This window comes from Lucilia cuprina, chromosome 4 (assembly GCF_022045245.1).
Source record: "Lucilia cuprina isolate Lc7/37 chromosome 4, ASM2204524v1, whole genome shotgun sequence".
NCBI classification, from domain to species: Eukaryota; Metazoa; Arthropoda; class Insecta; order Diptera; family Calliphoridae; genus Lucilia; species Lucilia cuprina.
In genome coordinates this window covers 19634463-19653249 of record NC_060952.1, presented here as the reverse complement: position 1 = coordinate 19653249, position 18787 = coordinate 19634463, and the positions used below count along the sequence as shown (strand labels likewise).

At 26.6% G+C, this 18787-nt stretch overlaps 1 protein-coding gene across 1 annotated transcript; it reads left to right on the top strand.

Moving 5' to 3' along the window:
- The first annotated feature begins 462 nt into the window (after nt 1–462).
- LOC111679083 (probable chitinase 10) lies at nt 463–1574 on the top strand. Its single transcript, XM_023440575.2, has 2 exons — nt 463–1281; nt 1346–1574. The coding sequence occupies exons 1-2, from the start codon at nt 688–690 to the stop codon at nt 1562–1564; spliced, it is 813 nt and encodes a 270-aa protein (XP_023296343.2). The 5' UTR covers nt 463–687; the 3' UTR covers nt 1565–1574.
- Nucleotides 1575–18787: the final 17213 nt, after the last annotated feature.

Here is an 18787-nt window from a genome sequence, read left to right as displayed (position 1 = left end):
GGTCAATAATTGACACTATCCCCTGCAGAAACGAACGAAATTTATTTTGATAATAAAGAAAGCATCGATTCATACATCAAAGACTTCTTATTTTTTTAATTTTTAATCCATTTGTAACACATTAAAACATGTATGTGCAACATATTTATTTGTCCATAAAACTTAAAATTTTGAATAGCAATATTTATTTCTCTAGATATTTGACATTGACATAGTAGCCTACTATTTATAATTCTTAAATTTCTTAAATATACTTTAAATTTATCAGTAACCTATTTTTATCTCAAAAAACATATTCTTGGAAAGATATTAAAAACTAAATTATTGATATTAAAATTAGATACCTCAATTTGTAAATATACAATAGTAGCAATATTTGCAATCTTAACTTTACAATAGTGTTGCTCCCAACTTGTGATATCATTTTACTTTTACTCCAAATATTTTGAATTCATGCGAACTGATAACAATTTGATAAAAACATGTTAATTTGAATAAATATTTCGTTTGTAGCCTGAAAAGAGAAGTGAGGTTGAGGGAATGTAGCAAAACCTAGCAAAAGTTTGAAATTGATCAAATAGTATATAGGGAACTGTTGTACCGCGCATAAGGTTTATTTAAAATGCGAATTGTGAGAAACAATATTATTTTCAATAAGTGAATTCAAAAGATAACTTTTAAATCAGAATGGGTTTGTTAGTGATTTTGTGCGTTCTGATAATTCTTGTGAATCATCCTATATGGTGTCGGGAATATGAAGAATGTAGAGGCATTACTGAGCCTGACACTGTTGTGGCAAGTAAGAAAAGTTGTGCCAAATATATATTTTGTGATGGTGAAAATTCCTATGAAGGTGAATGTTTAGCTGGCAATTATTTTAACGAATTGGAGGGAAATTGTGATGATCCGGAAAATGTTAAATGTGATATTGAACCGAACGATGATGTTAAAAGTATTTATGATGAAGATTTTAATCTTAAAGAACATGAAACCGAAACTACAGCTGAAAACGGTGATGATAATGAAAATATTACAGAAATCGATGAAATTGACTCTGAGGAGATAAAGGAAAATATTAACAGTGAAATGCAACAGCAAAATATACCCAAATGTCCACAATTAAATGGTTTTCATAACATTAAACACATTGCCAATCATGAATCGTGTGTAGCGTTTTACACGTGTTACAATGGTATTGCCATACCCATGTTGTGTCCGGGTAAAATGTATTTTAATGAAGAGTCAAGCAAATGTGAACCGCAAATGCCGGAAAGTTGCAAAGTGAGTAGGTTCACAATAACATAAAGTGACCATTAAAATGTGACAAATTTTCTGTATATTTTAGTCTAGATTTTCGGTGCGTTTGAACTGCCACAAAGGAGTATACGATTTTGTGCCTCATCCTTATCGTTGTGAATACTATTTTTATTGTCTGAATGGTTTTTTAATGATTATGCGTTGCCCATATGATTTCACCTGGCATTATGAACGTGGTACTTGTGTTCACAAATCTAAATCGAAATGTTATTTTGAAAAATCTGTTATCTATAACAGAGATAATTAAAAACAAACGATACTGTTGTGTCTGTGTTTTTTTACGTTTTTTTTTATTACACTTTAGTTTATTTAAATTTGTCTCCAATAAAAAGTGATTGTTTTACTTTTTGCACGTATGAGTACATATATATTTTTTGAATTTTTCTTGCCTATTTAATTACTATTTTAACAGTAGATTAAAATAAACATTTTGGCTATTTTAATTATAAATAAGCATGTGATTTACACGCCGTACATTGTAAATATGGCTCGACATAACTCTTTTCTCTCGTATCAATTTCTATTGATTGTTACACATTTTTGCTTTTTATGATGGGTCAAAATAATGCTTCACTAGGTCTACTTTTAATAGTTAAAAAACATTTTGTATATTAACGTCAAATGAAGGCCATAATTTAATGACAAAATAAGGTGATTTTTCTATAATTTTAGGTTGAAAACAAAAATTGTTTTATTTTAAACTAAACCTAATAACATTGGTCTCAAAAAAAAAATTCTTTTATGCCCTAACCCTGGATATTGAGATTTGTTTTATAGAATTAGTTAAATCCCGATTTTAAATATAATTTTTATATATTTAAAACACCTTTTTAAACTCCGTCCAGTAGGATATACAAATTTGTAATGAGTAAAACTTGATAATTAAACTCTTTTTAAATACAAATTAAATATTTTACCATTTTAATTTACAAAGTATGAACATACATACATTATTTCGCATTCATTTAAATTGCAGAATAATTAATTGATTTCTGTGTGATTTAAAAAAAATTAACTTTTAATTAACATATATTTGTTGTTTATTTCTCATTTAAGAATTAATTTGTATAAATATATGTTAACTTGTACATTACTACAGGTTATTTGTTATTATTGTTCAATTCACAATTGATGTTGTAGTGTCGTATGCGTAGTATATTAACAGCTGTTACAATTGTCATAAAAATATTGGTATTTTCTGTGCAAAAGCTCTATACAACTTCTACGACAATTTTTCATATGTTTTTTGAATGTTGTAAGAAAGTTTAGTGTTGTAAATTGTTTGTTTCAGCATAATAATAAAAAACTTGAATATGTATGTTGACTTTAGTAGATACAATATACGACATTGTGATTGTGAATTGAATATATACATCGCCCATTTACATTGAGTGTGACATAACCCAAAAAAGTATTTTGAAAAAAATGTGGAATTTTACTATTTTTCTAAAATATCTTTTAAACAAATCAAGGGATTTAATTAAACCAGATTCAAATGTTCATAATACAAAAAAGTCGCTTAAGAAAATGTCTTTAAGTGTTAATGACAGTTTTCCATTTTTTTAATTTACTTTTAAATAAATAAATAGGTTTGAAAAATTAAACCAGATTTACATATATGTTTCTCATCTAAACTTAAACTTATTTATCTCATCTAAACTTAAATTTATTTATCCTTTATTCATGAAAACATAAGTTTTAGATTTTTACAAAAAATCAATCTCAAACCGAAAATAATAAACATACATATTAAAACTGGAACAATCTATATGAAATACTTTAGTATGTTACATCCGAATTTTGGTTATGTCAGTTTTGTAGTAAATGAGCGAAATATATAATATACTTTATATTGTAGGTATATGCATTACCACATGATATTAATTATACAGACCAACGATTAAAAAGCTTTTTAAATAACTTTCATAAATGCTAGTATTATTTGGTATGGTAACTCCGAAAATTACAAAAAAGGTTTAGTCCAATCAATCCTCTAATTATACAGAAATTTCGAATATTGACCGTCTGTGCCTCTAGTATAGAGACGATCTAGCAATGTCCATAGCTAGATATAGTTTGAATAAAAAGTGCTAGGGTGCTGAAAATTTGCACAAATATTCTGTCTTGATGTAGTTTCTTTGGTATTGAAGACAGGTCATATACTTAGGTCAATGATATCACATAGCTCTCGGACAAATGACTTACGAAATATATTTTAAAATGTATAAGCGTCTTAAAAATACAAGTACAACGATGAAATTGTACATAATCAAAGTTTAAAAAATGTTTACGACTTTTAACATGATATCAAATTTTTATTGCAATTCCTTGCGAAAAATATTAATATATTTGAAAATCGTTAAAAAGGACTTTTTTACCATTTGATCATTAAGCTTACTAATTATTGACCCTAGAGCAAAACATGTATCTAAGAATAACTAAAACAATCGGTGTCATACTAATGTACAATTCAGTATTTTGAAAATTTTCACTTCAATTTTTAAAAGTAAAAGTTACTATGGGTGCTTCGCTTCTCTATTCATAATTAAATATATACAAAATTTATAACTTTTATTGAAAATTTCTAAAAACTACATAAATTTTACTTAAGATTCTTATTCAAAAAGTACCATTTGAAGAACGAAAATTTAATAAAAACTTAACTTTATACATTTTTATACAATAAAAACCATGTGTCATGTTTTCCGGTTTTCCATTATAGAGATTCCCAAAGGTTTTATTTGAAGAATAAAAGTGTATCAAAAAGTCCCCACTTACTGATTTATATATAACTAGCATACCCTGGGTGATTCGCTACCCTAACTATGTTCAATATCAAATATTAAAAAGTACCATTGGAAAAACGAAAAAGTACAAAAATCTCTCTCAATAAATTCTCATTTAATAAGGACCGTGTGTTTTCCGGTTATCCATTATAAAGAATCCATTTGAAGAATAGAAAAGTACCAAATAAGTTTCACTTACAGAATATTATTATTCATAATATATATTATATATATATATATATATATATAATATATATATATATATATATATATATATATTTATATATATATATATATATATATATATATATTATATATATATATATATATATATATATATATATATATATAATATATATATATATATATAATATATATATATATATATATTATATATATATATATATATATATATATATATATATATATATATATATATTATTAAGTTCGTAAAAGACTACGTGGTTAAATTGGTTATTTTCCGGAATTTAGTCATATATATATTTCTTGGTACCCCAATTTTAAAACGCTTGTTTTGGGTGAGTAAATTTAAGATTTGTTTAAATTTTGCTCAATGGGTTCGATTACAAATTTTTTATCTAGTCAGCGAAATAGCAAATTTTTTCTTTCAATAATTAACTATATATGCGTCAATATACAAGAAAATTATTTTAATATGCAAAAATTAAATAAGCTCCTGTTTACTTCAAAAAAGTCCTATTTTTAAAAATGTACGAAACAGGTGTCTGTTAATTTTGAAAGGTGTGTAAAATTTATAGAAAGTTAGAATGTATAGCCGGGCAAGGTCGACGCTACATCAGTCAGTATGTTAAAAATTTTGATTATTTTTTAACAAATAAAGCATTTAATTTTTTTTTTCACTGACAAAAAAAGTGTTTTTCTAAAAGAGAGCTCAGAGGTAGAGGAATTTATGTCCACTGGTAGAGGAGTGAGCTGGTAAAGGAATTTATGTCCATTTCAAAGTTATTTATGTAGAATTCTGTTTTTAGTGTTTATAAGTGAATTTTGACCTTCAAGACATTTTCTGAAGGGGAACATTAAAAAGAGTCTATAGAACTACAACTTTTGTTAATATAATTGATCTTTTAACTTAATTATAAGCGGCTGTATAGGCGAATAATAGATTTTAACCAAAGAAACGTGTGTGCCAAATTTCAACCAATTATATTAAAAATGTTGACCTGTTGTATGTTATATGTTGTTATGTTGTATGTTATAAACATCAGCACAAACCTATAAAAGTGGTATACAAATTTATTAATTTTTTATTAGTTGAAATTTTCCCCCTTATAAATACCTTTTACGAACAGGTACCAGGAAATATTCCCTCTTTTTAAGAGTAAGATAATTTAGAAAAAATATTTAAATTTCCAAAAACTACCTTCTTAGTGGATCTACATAATCGGAAACATTTAATGACATACGATGAAGAATCATTCAGTCAGTAACGCTACTCTTTTATGTATACAGATTACTCTCCACAACCAGTTAATGTTGTCAACATAATATTAAATACTAAAATGTGATACATTCAATTGAAATTAAGAAACATTTAATTGTTAAAAATGTGTAATATTTTATAGATTGCTGTTATTTCAATGGTATCATATTCTCATAAGTATCAGTTTAAACAAATTAATAAATGATATTTTATTGGTAATTATGGAATTGTTTAAATTACAATAATACTTTTTATAATTAGTATATGACATATACACATATCAAAGTTTTTAAGTGCATACAAAAAAAAAACGTTCATACATACATTTTAAAAGTTATTGTAAGTAATTAATACATAACAGTGAATTGATTTAATAAATTGGAGAGCTAAAGCAATTTTAATTATTTAAATAATAATTTTAATTACATTACACTGAATTCTTGCTTTTAGGATTTCGATGTAAATGTGCTACAAGAATGTACATTTTTAAAATTAAACGTTATTTATTTTATTTCTAGGACAAAAATTAGTATCCTGAAACTATGTTTGCCATAAAACACTGGATTTCCTTAAACGTTTAAATCCGAATTTCTAGGGAGATTGAAACAATTGCTTTCATTGAATTTTCCTCGGTAAGTACATTTAAATGTTTAAAATAAAAGTTATTTTATATGTATAAACAATACAATCAATCCTTGGCATATGTTTTGCTAAAACAGTTTTTTAAAAATAACCCTCTATTATAAATGGTATAAACTGAAAATTCTATAGAAAAAAGAAAACCTAAGTATTAAAAATATTTAGATGAAGAGTTTGAATTGAATTTTACCCCACCTAAGGGGTTTTACATGTTTGAACTGATGTCATAAAAATAAATTTAAATAAAAAAAGCAAAGACAAGCATTTTTATGATGTGCTGCAAATGTTGCATACATCTATTTCACTTGCTACATACGACTCTGGTACAGGCATCATTTGTTTACAAATAAATTTGGGGTCAAATTGTAAAACAAAACAAATGCAACAACAATTGCAGCAACAACAATATTATAAACAGAGTTTATAACAGCCTCCATACACTCGGTGGCATCAACTACTTGCTACAACTGCCACCCTAAAAAAACATTTTTTTTATTTAGTTGTTTTAAAATTAGAAACTAGTTTAAGTGAACCAATAATAAACGGTTGCACATGCGCTGTACGTATGCCTATGTTGTAGAGTATTAGTGCTAGTTCAATTGTATGAGAGTGCATTACAAGCCGTCATCAGGTGCTGGGGGTCTTTTTTTATTATATTTATTTACAAGTGTATTTTATTGGTTGTATGCATGTATGTATGTAAAGTATATCGTTTCTTTAGCTCCCAAATGTCATAATTGTAATTAGAATTTTACTTGTGCTCCCTTTACGGTACTTGTCTTAAGGGATTTAATTTTTCACTACTACTCGACACTGCACGTCCGTCTGTTCTCGACACTGCACGTCCGTCTGTTCTCTTTTGTTTTGTCTACTTAAACATACACATATACTTTGTTCGTTCGTTCGTACTTAATGTTACCGCAACAAATATTGAGCTTGTTATTGCTTTTTGTCTTTTTTTATGTTTTGGGCGTATATTTTTATTTCTATTTGATCTTAGTTGGTTAGAATATTAAGACTAACAGTAAATTGTTGTCATTAGACAGAATTTTAAAAGTATTGAATTATATTCTATTTTTATAATTAATTTTTTATGTAATGAAAAACATTTAATGACAAAAACTTTAATAAATTAATAAGCAAAAATTATAAATAATTTTTCATGCTGAAAAACAAAATTTCTTCTATACTCTGAAAATATAAATTATTGTGTGGAAATCTCATATTTTGATATTTCTTTATACATTTAATGATTATAAACATTTTTTTGTTTCCGAAAATTAAACCTTATTGTAGCTTAAATCGGCTTTATTTACAACGTTAAGAATTCACTTATTTAAAGTTTTGATTGTTGCATGTCACTTACTTTGCACAGTGGTAACCATCGTAAAGATGAATCTGCTAAAAATCTACATGCAAGAAAAAACAAGTAAGAAAATATAATCGGACATTGCCGACATTAAATTACCTTACATCAATTATTAGTTATATCAAAAAAGGGGTATATTAAATTTGTCATTCCGTTTATAACACATCTAAATATCGGCGTAGACCAACAAAAGTAATTGTACATAACGGGTCTTTATTAAATTTTTAGACGATCTAGCCATGTCCGTCCGTCTGTTGAAATTTTTCATAAATAAATTTTCTCTATTCACAAGGTATTGAAAATAAACACTATCGGTACATTGGGCTCATAGAAGAATTTGTGTTATAATGTTTGATGGACTCGTACCATAATTAACCCAAACCTCCATATAAGGGTAATACCAATACAGCGACAAAAAAGTTTTATAAAAACTTTAATATTTTTACCGAAACTTTATAACGAAACAGACTCATATAAAGACATTTAACGTCATAACTACGCAGAGAAAAAAAATATATACACGCCTAGTTCCAATTCGTCACCAAATATTTTAATAACATACGCTGTCAAATATATACGTACAAACGTACGATAACACTATGTAATGTTGACAACGTTGTCAACATTGTGACAATTCGTTGTCGCAATCTAAATGTTATACTCATCCGTTGTCTAAAAGTTAAAAAAACGTGGTAAGCTCACACGTCAACATTGTTTCGTACTTGACAACGGATGTTATTGAAAATTATGGTGTCAATTTCATACCAGGCGTGTATATTTATTTTTCGTCTGTGTAAGTTTAAAGTACCTTTATAGAGAAATTTTATATAAACATTATTTTAGGGAAACAAATACATAATCACTATACCAATTTTTATTATTATTAATAATAAAAATAATTTCTCCCCATATAAAAACTTGACACTTTGACATAACGCTCACAACTCTCTTTATAATGCATAAACAAGTTTTGTACGAAATTTTATGACGCAGACAAGGTTCATTATAGAAAATTACTTTATGTCTGATGAATGAAATTCGAGTAAACCTATAAACCAACATTTAGGGAACATAATTGACTCTATATTGCAGAAAAACTGTTTATTTAAATCGTTCCATTACAGATCAGAAAAGTAACATTTCACCAGAAAAAAATTGTCCATATGAAAAGCAATTTTTCACAGCAAATCAGAAAAACAAGGAAACTTAATTATAACAGAAAATCGAAAAGGATTTTTCTAATGAGAACAACTTTTTACCAAAAAAAAAAAAATAATAATAATAATAATTTTAACGAAAATAATTTTTTTTTACAAAAATCAAATTTCAATGAAATATCTCTTTATTAGCAAAAAATAAAATTTCAATTTGTTATTAAAAATTTCACTTTCAAAAAATGTGTGTTTTCGTCAGAAAAAAGATGGAAATTAGCACAGTTAAACCCACTGTGCAACGTGTCATAAGCGAGCTAGCGAATGGATGAATGACTGACTCCGTGCATTAATCTGTGTTATTTGTGCTCTGTGACAAGTGCATTTGAAAATATATTTACATTTTTGATCATATAATTTTTTTGGGTTCTTCACGTTTTTTTCACTTTCTTCATTTTAATAGTATTTGTTTGTTTTCTTTGTTGTTGTTTTATTTTAAATTCAAAATCATTACGCCATATGGGGTCTATTTTCAATTCTCTTGGTTTAATGTTATTTTTTCATTAAAATTTTGAAAATATACATACATTTCTATTGAGTGCAATACTTTAGATTATTTGGTTGTATCACGAATGTAATTTAAAACTATAATTTATATAACGGTTGCTAATGTTGCATGCAACATACACAACAAACTACACTTGTTCTTACGATTGTGTATCTTTATTGCTGTTATATGTATTTAGTATTCTTTATTGTTGTGGTTTTACTTAATTTTAAAACCCTATTTGTTGTACTTTGTTCGAATTGAGATGATTTGATTTCAAATGCATGCAAACGAATAAAATGACGAGTTTTTGTTATCAGCAATATTTTGTGGCATGTTACAAAATGAATTTTCATTAGTTATGTATAAAAAATTAAAAAGGATTTAAATATATTAAGCTTTAAAGCTATTAGTTAATGAAGTTTATTGTTTTAGATATTTTGCTAAATAATAAATATTTTTTAAGTTATTAAAAAAATTAAAGAAGGATTAACATTTTTACGTGAAAAAGGAAATTAAATTTTTAAATAACATATTGTTTGTATTCAGTTGAACTTTGCTAGTATCAAATTAATATTATTTTACCTTTTGTGTAAGTGATGTTTAATGACATCCAAATACGCCGAAATAATTATATTTTGTCTATGCTTAAGTTATATATATATTTTTAAATTTTGTGATTTCAACAATTTTTTCTGTTTTTATTTCAATTTGTATTTTCCCTTATTAATTTTAATTTTACATATTGAGAATGACTTTAGAAGTAGTGTATTTGGAATGAAATAAAAGGGAACATTACTCATATTACAAGTATTTGTTGAAATCATAGTTTTGCAGGTATTTTCAGTACTTCTACCCAATCAAATCAATGTTAGTCAGGAATAGTCATTCAGGAATATTATTACTTCCAAGAAACTTCCACGAATGTCTGACATTGGCAAAGAAAGTGCTATAGTATTTAAATGTCCTCTTCGTCTACATCAGCACATCCAATTTTTCACAGATATGCTCGTAAATCTGTGTGACCACTCAAAATAAGTAACATCATACTAACTTCAGGCATGCAAAGATCCGATAGGATCGTTTCATTATTCCAAAGGCCTTTTGGGATGCTCTCACCCATAATTTAATTCAACGCTTGTTACGTTGCCTCGAGCTTCTTTACTTTTAATGCTATTACGCATTTCGCTTTTCGTTGCCGACTACTCCCGAGTGGCCTGGTACCAATATAATGTTAACGCTTTCTTACAATCCTATACAGTCTAAGATTTAAGTCTATTACTTGATATTGCCCTCATTGCCTTTCGGCTGTCGGTAAATATATTAAGGGCCCAATCCAATTTATTCTAATTAAAATTTATCCCCCAATTTAGAGCCATCCGTGTAACAACGGATTCCTATTGGTATGTGCCTTGATATTACACTTCTTTAACCAAATCTAGAATTGGTGTAGTTACATTTTTATAAAGCCAATTTCTCATAATACGATTAAGACCCCGTGTCTCCTAGTTTTTGAAATTAAATTTAGAAAAATTGCAAATATTGTACAGCGATCAAGCATTTCAAAAGATTTATGTTTAATTTGTGATCAGAAGCACATTCGATATAATTTTTCTTTTTCTTGTATTTTCATTAAAAGTTATCGTTTGAGACGTATTCCTACAAATAAGTGGTCCACGAAACACCCTAAAGTATAAATATATATATGATCGTGTTTTTTACGAAATATTTTCCTGTAAATATTTCACAACTTTTTTTTAAATCCAAATTGTTTGTTCAATATTTTTTGATATATGTTTTTGTTTATTCAACATTTTAACCGGAAATCTCTAATATAAATATTGAATATAACAAATATAACAAATTCAAACTAATTTGTTTATATTTACTCCATTTTCTCACTCTATTTATAAAATCCAAATCAACGTGTTCGATCGCACTAAACATCAATTAATTTTCATTGACACATGTGACACTTTTCAAGTGTTTTAGATTTTTTTTTTGGGAAAACTTTTATTTTTTATACTTTTTCACTATTTTTTTGGTTAAACACATTATTAATATAAACAGATCGTATATAAAATACAACAAATATCGGGTGTTTTAAATTTCCCTTTTACGCGGTTTTTTATAGTTTTTTTTTGTTTTATTTAAAAATCAAACGACAATTTAAAATGATTTTTTTAGTTTAAACATAAAAAATGATCGGAGACAATACTTATGTATACAACTCTTTGATATGTGAATAAAAAAAAGTTTATGCTTCAGTCAGTATTAAAAAGAGTGAATTCTAGATCTATAGAATTTTCACTAAGAAATGTGATATTTAAAAGACAAAAACAATATTAACCATGAAATTAAGTTTTTATTAAATATTCTAAAATCTATTAGAAAGTCGAATTTTAACCACAAAAAAAAAACTGCAGATAATTGGAAATAGAAACCCATGATTTAGGTTATGTAAGCACGAAATTTAAAGTTTTAACATATATACATATAAATTCGTTAAGGTTTAGATTTGATCGAGGTTCAAAGTTCATATTTTCAAGAACATTTCTAAACAAGCATTAAATTTGACATCGTATATAATATGTTTATAATTTATTTATTTTTTTTTTTGAATTAACAAATTAAATTTTAACTAAAAAAATACTTTTTAATTGTCAAGTTTATCTTTTGACTACTTCAATACTTTACTTATCCAAATATGTATAGTGCCAAGGATTTTTATACAAATTATTCTTTTAAAGTCCTGTGTCTTAATTTCTTCTACACACCGGCACCTTTCAATTTGTGTGATTTAGTGAAATAATTTCTAGTACAACAATACAAAGTAAATAAAAATAAATACTATAAAAATTAAAAAATAAAAAACACAACAAAAAAAAATTCAAACCTTTGTATGGGGTCAAAATAAAAATGAATACTAAACATTTATAATCGTACAAGTGTATTGATGATGTTTATTTTATTTTTGATTTTTCGTTTTTAAATTGTACGTTTTTTATAAGAGTTTTTGTCAGACAAAAAAAAATATATTCTCAATTATTTTCTTTTAATTTGAAATTTTTTTAAAATACAAATTGATAATTTTCGTAATAAAGATTTTACAATGTGGTTAATAAAATGTTTTTTCTTGTTTATTCTGAGGTCAAGTCAATTATACAATTATTGCAAATAATTATTGTTATCAATGGAAAAACATTATGGTAATAAGATATTTCGACTATCGGCTAACTAACTGCTAGTTTCAGTAATGCTACGAAAAAATAATCACTTCTGTATCTAAGAACAAAGTTAAAAGTTAAAATGTTAATTCTTCAATGTTAGACTTGTATCTTTTTGAATACTCCTATTTTAAAACTGCTATAGAAGTTAAATTTTAGTTAAAAACATCAATAAATTTAAATAGACTAAAGGATAAATTGATCTATTTACGTACTATACATTTTCAAGTTTGTAGTAAAACTATATATAATAAAAGAAAAATACAAATTTTTCCTAGTAATACATATTACTTTCACGTTTCCTTTTATGTGAAAAATAAACTCAAATTAATTAAAATTGATTTTTAATGACTTTCATTCTTTGCTAAACAAGGATTCAATTCAAGCATAAATAGGAACGCGTATTTCGGTATAATTACACGAGTACAATCACAAAACTACCAACCAGACAACTAACCAGCAAGTCGACTGTCAGTCTGCAATTTCGTCCGTTAGTCATGCTAAACCATCCAACATCATCATCCTTATGGACATATCCTTATCATTGCAAAGGAAATACTATAATATAAGAAAAAACTGCAAAAACGAACCATGAAATAACCAGATACTCAATGACAAACTAACAACTACTTGTATGTTGGAGATGTTCTTTAATGTTGTTGCATGTATTTGAATAAAAAACTACAACAACAATAAAATTAAAAGCCAAACATACTTGAATTTTTTATTTCTTGTGGCGGATGATAATGCTGTTGGTCTGGTTGTGGTTGTAATTCTACTAGTATAAACTTTATTTATATAAAACAAGTTAAAGCTAAGTCGACTCAAAAAGTGATTCTGAGCCGATTGGTATACTTTAAGGTGGTTGTAGAACCAATATTTTTGGGTATTACAAACATCAGAACAAAGGCATAATACCCTTCCCACTATAGTGGTGTAGGATATAAAAAGTTTGTTTCCTCTGTATAAAAGAATTTCTTATACAGGGTTTCCAGCTTTTGTATTTTTTTACTTCACACTTTTGAACCTTATTAATTAGATCTATCAGAACCTTACAGTAAACCACTAAAAATGGTTTGGAGCTCTTGAGGAAGACTTAGAAACATATATCCATTCCACGCAATGACTGCCATAAATAGACTATTGTTACCCAATGAGATTTACTTGCTATGGAAATAATGGTGGCAACATTAGCAACATAATAATGAAATATATTTTCACCTTTCACCTTCAAAAATTCAATTAATTATGTTTTTTATGAGCCACCTACTTTAAAAGATAACAGATTCAAAATAAAAAATTCCAAAAAATAATGTTTAAATGCATATTTACATTTACAGATGTATCTAAGGTTCAGAAAATTGTTTTTTTTTATAATATAAAGTATTTTGAAAACATGTTCAAGTTCTCATTCATGATGTAAAACCTAAAATTTTTGTATGTTAGAATTTTACAGGAAACGAAAACTCATAGATTTCGAAAATATTTTTGTTTTGCTTCGTCGAGTTGCAAGTTTGAATGTTTTCACGTACGTGTAAAGTTCCTCTCTTCTTTCCACTTAATTTTGACTTGAAATATCAGGCAATGTCGAATCTTATATACCTTTCACTATTGGGATTAAAAAAAAATTTCGAAGAAAAAATTGGCATTTTAAGCAAATTATTTACATATACATATATGTATGAGAAATTTGAAATTCTGATTTCAATTTAGTTACGGTTTATATTTGGTCGATGTTAATATTTTTATTGAAATATTTATTCTGATAGAATTATATAAGATCCCGAAGACATATACATATGTTTGTGTGACCTTTAGAAACATACTTATAAAAATATTTATAGGGTCTCGAAATTGAAAATTTTACACAAACAAAATGACAAACTTATATGCACATAAATATGTACGTATGTTTGTATCTATGGATGTATATACATATGTATCCTTTTCACGAAGTTAATGGGATGGTATGTAAAGTTATTATTCGTATTAACTTATAATGTTGCCATAGTTTGTTGTTATTGTTACATTTCAAAAGGTTATTCTCCATATTTCGCATGAAAATTACGTATCCATCTAAAGTCACCACAATTCGCGGTTTAGGCAACGTTACGCTGAGTGCTTCTATCCCCAAACCTACTCTACATCATAATTTTCGATCACGGAAAGAATTTTCGAAATATCAATTAAATTTTATGTAGTTAGTACTTGGTATACTTGCTCATTGGTATAAATTAAGGAACGTTTGTATGCGTATAAAAGTTAGAGTATCCCTAAAATTTTTTTTGTCGGATGTGCCATTTTATATTTTGACGTTCTTATCATAAATGGGTAAATATATGTATAAAGAGATTTTTTAACAAACAAAACTATAAAGTCAAAATATGTGGGATTAAGTTGATAGATGTATGATTTGCGGAGCACCCTTATACATATATTTAAGTCTATGTATATATATACAATGTTATAATTATGTATGTTATTTATATTTTAAAGTCATCATGTCATCATGTTTCAATATATCAGCATTGCAAATTGACAAGAATTATAAGTGTTTTTAAGAACAATAAAAACAACTATATATGTACAGTAGGGTTTATCGTGAACTACTTTTTTCTAGTAATTCTGGTCCTAAAAACTCCAAATGAACCTAAAAGCTCTGAAATAAGAAAAGTAAATGTCAAACCATTTTTAAAACATGTTCTAGTAAAAACGTTGTTCCTCGGGACACACTAATGTACATACATATTCCACAACACTATATCTAGAATTTTAAAAAAGTGTATTTATTCAATTGCTAATAACTCCCTTATATTCTTGAAGAATACAGAAGTTTATGCACTTGTTTAAAAGTAAAAAAATAAAATTAAGACAAACATTTTAAAGGTCGTCTACAATAAAAATCCTATTTTGATTTCTTTACTGTCACACAGTGTAGTTAATTCACTTTACAATTCATTTGATAAATTGTAATTTACAAGTGTGCATTTTTATAATATATTGAATTTGAGTGTGTATTGAATATAAGTACTTAAGTGGCTTTAATTAAGTTTCTAATACATTTTCAAGTACAAATTGGATAAAATAAATTAATTAAATTGAAACGTGTTTGGATTAAAAAAAACATATGATTTTATTTAAATATTTAAGTTTTTTTTTTGATATTATTATTACTTTTTTAAATTTTTAATTCGTGGATTCGATTGGCGAAAAGATGATATAAATTTCATAATTTCATTCAAACGAATCTTAACAATTTGACATTAAGTTTAGGCCTCTAAGCCTAAAATTCGAGGGGATTACCGCATTGTCAGTTAGAGGCTAATAAATATTAAAACACCTACACCAGTCAGTATGTTAAAATTGAAATTAATTAAAAACATTTGATTTGTTTTTTACCTTTATTCCGGAAAATTTTTACTTATTTTTGGGAAAAAAAAAGATATTTTTTACAAGAGGGCTCAAAGGGGAGTAGGGGAAAATATGGGCCTATCCTTATAAATGTTGGTAAAGTATTTATGTAGAATTTAAAATTTTTATTAATGTTTATATATGAATTTTGGCCTTTAAATCTGAAGGCTGTTTGTATGGGGGCTAGGACGGACATAGCTTAATCGACTCAGAATCACATTATGAGTCGATTTAGCTATGCCCGTCTATTGTCCGTCCATCTGTCTGTATGTCCATGTAAACCTTGTGCGCACGCTACAGGTCGCAGTTTGCACATAATCTTTTTTTGGTTCAAGGACAAACGCTTTTGAAAATGGTTGAAATCGGTCCATTATTTCTCCTAGCCCCCATACAACCGTACCCCCCGAATCGAGCCTTCAGGCTGGTAATTACATCAAAAAAAAAAAATTATTTTATAGAACAATAAATGACAATACTAATTTTTACAGTTATCGGGCCTCATTTGAACCTAGCTCCCATGCAAACTCCCCTTCAGAAAATGACTTCAAGGTCAAAATTAGTTATAATTACTAATAAAAGGATTAAAATCTACATAAATGACTTTGAAGTAGACGTAAATTCATCTACCAAAATTTATAAGGATAGGCTCATATTTACCCCTACTCCACTATGAGCTCTCTTGTAGAAAATCTCTTTTTTTGTCAACAATAAATAAAATATTCCACAATAAAACAAATTAAATGCTTTATTTTTTAAAAAATAATTCAAAATTTTAACATACTGACTGGTGTAGCGTTTTATATGGTCGGCAATGTCCGACTATAAATTTATACTTGTCTTTACATTTCGATAAAATTTAATAGCAAACAGGATGATGGTCGATCAAAGGGCCATTTTTTCATATTGGTGAAAAGATTAATTATAACGAGGCATAAAAGTAACATATTTTCGAAAATTTTCATAAAGTTCCAAAATTTATTTTCAGGCAGTGAGGACTCTTAAAGATTTTTGAACAATTCAAAATTTATATTAAAAAAGTTATAGCTATTTAATCATGAGAATTCATGAAAAATATTTTTTTAGGCCAAATTCAATCATTTCCATTATTCTTTTCTGAACTTTAAAATTAAGAACATAATGCTTTTAAAGAAACAATTTAAAAGCTTAAAATAGTTATTTAAAATAACTTATACCAATGATTCTTAAACTATAAAAATGCATATTGTTTACTGTCTGATTTTATTAAATTTCAGAAGCAATTAAAAAACAATTTTCCTTAAACAATCGTAGAGTCCTGACAAAAACACACTTTATTTATACTTACACGCACTAATGTTGTCAACTAAAAATAATTTTTCTTTTCGTTGTATTTAAAATAACAATTCATTGGCTTATTACCCTGCAGTTCGTATGATTGAATGTTTCAATGTTCCCAACTAAAATTAATATTTAATAGATTCTAAGATACCGTTTTTCAAAATGTTTGTCCTGGAGTTAAAAATAAACGCCAATATAAAAGAATTAAAAGAACATTTTTTAAGGTTATTATTTTTTTCATATTTCTACCAAAGGAGAGATATTGGTATAATTAATAGGTCCTTTAGACACATTTTTAAGTGTATAAAATGTTTAAAATAAGAAAAAAATTTAAATAAGAAAAATCTAAAAATTTTTTGAAAAATTTTACCGTTTGTAATTGTATACCAAATTGTGATATGTCTTTGAAATCGTTTCTCAAAGACCTTTCATATGATACAAAATTTTTTTATCTGCCAAAAATATGAAAAAAAAGTAACACAAACCTTAAGAAACACCTTTTTTATCCTTAAATCCAATTCACCAAATATTGACTACAGAACAAAAGTTTTGAGAAATTGTATCTTATATAACGAACTAAATTTTTATTTTCGGTGGGAAGATCAGTTTTCACAGATTATAACCACACTTCACTTTTGTTACAAATGTGCATATAATTCTGCAATTCATTAATGTTGATAACAGAGAAAAACGTCTAAAATGTGTGCCCTACCGATTATAAAGAAACGCTCACTTTAAAATGATAAAAAATCGATTCACTTTTTGTTTGACAAAGATTTTTGTTAAGTATTCTAAATGATTAATGTAAAACTACAGGGCTTATGCGTAGTTGCAAGCATGCAATAGTATGTGGGCTTGTTTTTGTTAACTGGAAAATTTTCATTTTCCACAAGAAAAAAATATTTTAAAAATTAAAGGACTGAAAGAAAGAGCAATTAACTAGGGAAAGCCAACCAGCAAACCCACAAGAGCCTAACAAACTCATTTATTCAACTCCATTGGAAATATACCAAACAGCAGCAACAACAATAACAAAATGTTTGGCATTGAAGTCCCATCAAAAGGTTAAAAAGTCTACAGAACAATAAACCAAACATACAAATACCTATACAGAAACTTATACATATTTACTTGTAACATACAAATATTTTTTTCAAAATACAGTGGGTCAACAAGTTGTTTATTTTGGAATTCTATATTCCTTTAAGTGGGAAGTGAATTAAATTTTTTAAAAATACATATAATATTTTTTTGTCTTTTTGTTGATATTAATTTATTATTATTACTTTTTCAATCAAAACCCACTGTTTGTATGTATAATTTGGTTCTTGTACTAGCATTTATTATTTGTGTGGTTGTTGCCTGTTTATGTATAATCATGCAGATGATGTCCTTTTTTACAAATACTGACACATACTTTTCTGATGTTGCTTTCATTATTGTTGTTATTATTTTTTTCTATAATAATTTTATGCTGTGTGAAAGAGTGGGTGGGTGTGTGTGTGTTCACATCAAATTGTTGTTGTTGTTATACATATATTCAGTTGACCACATAAATAGG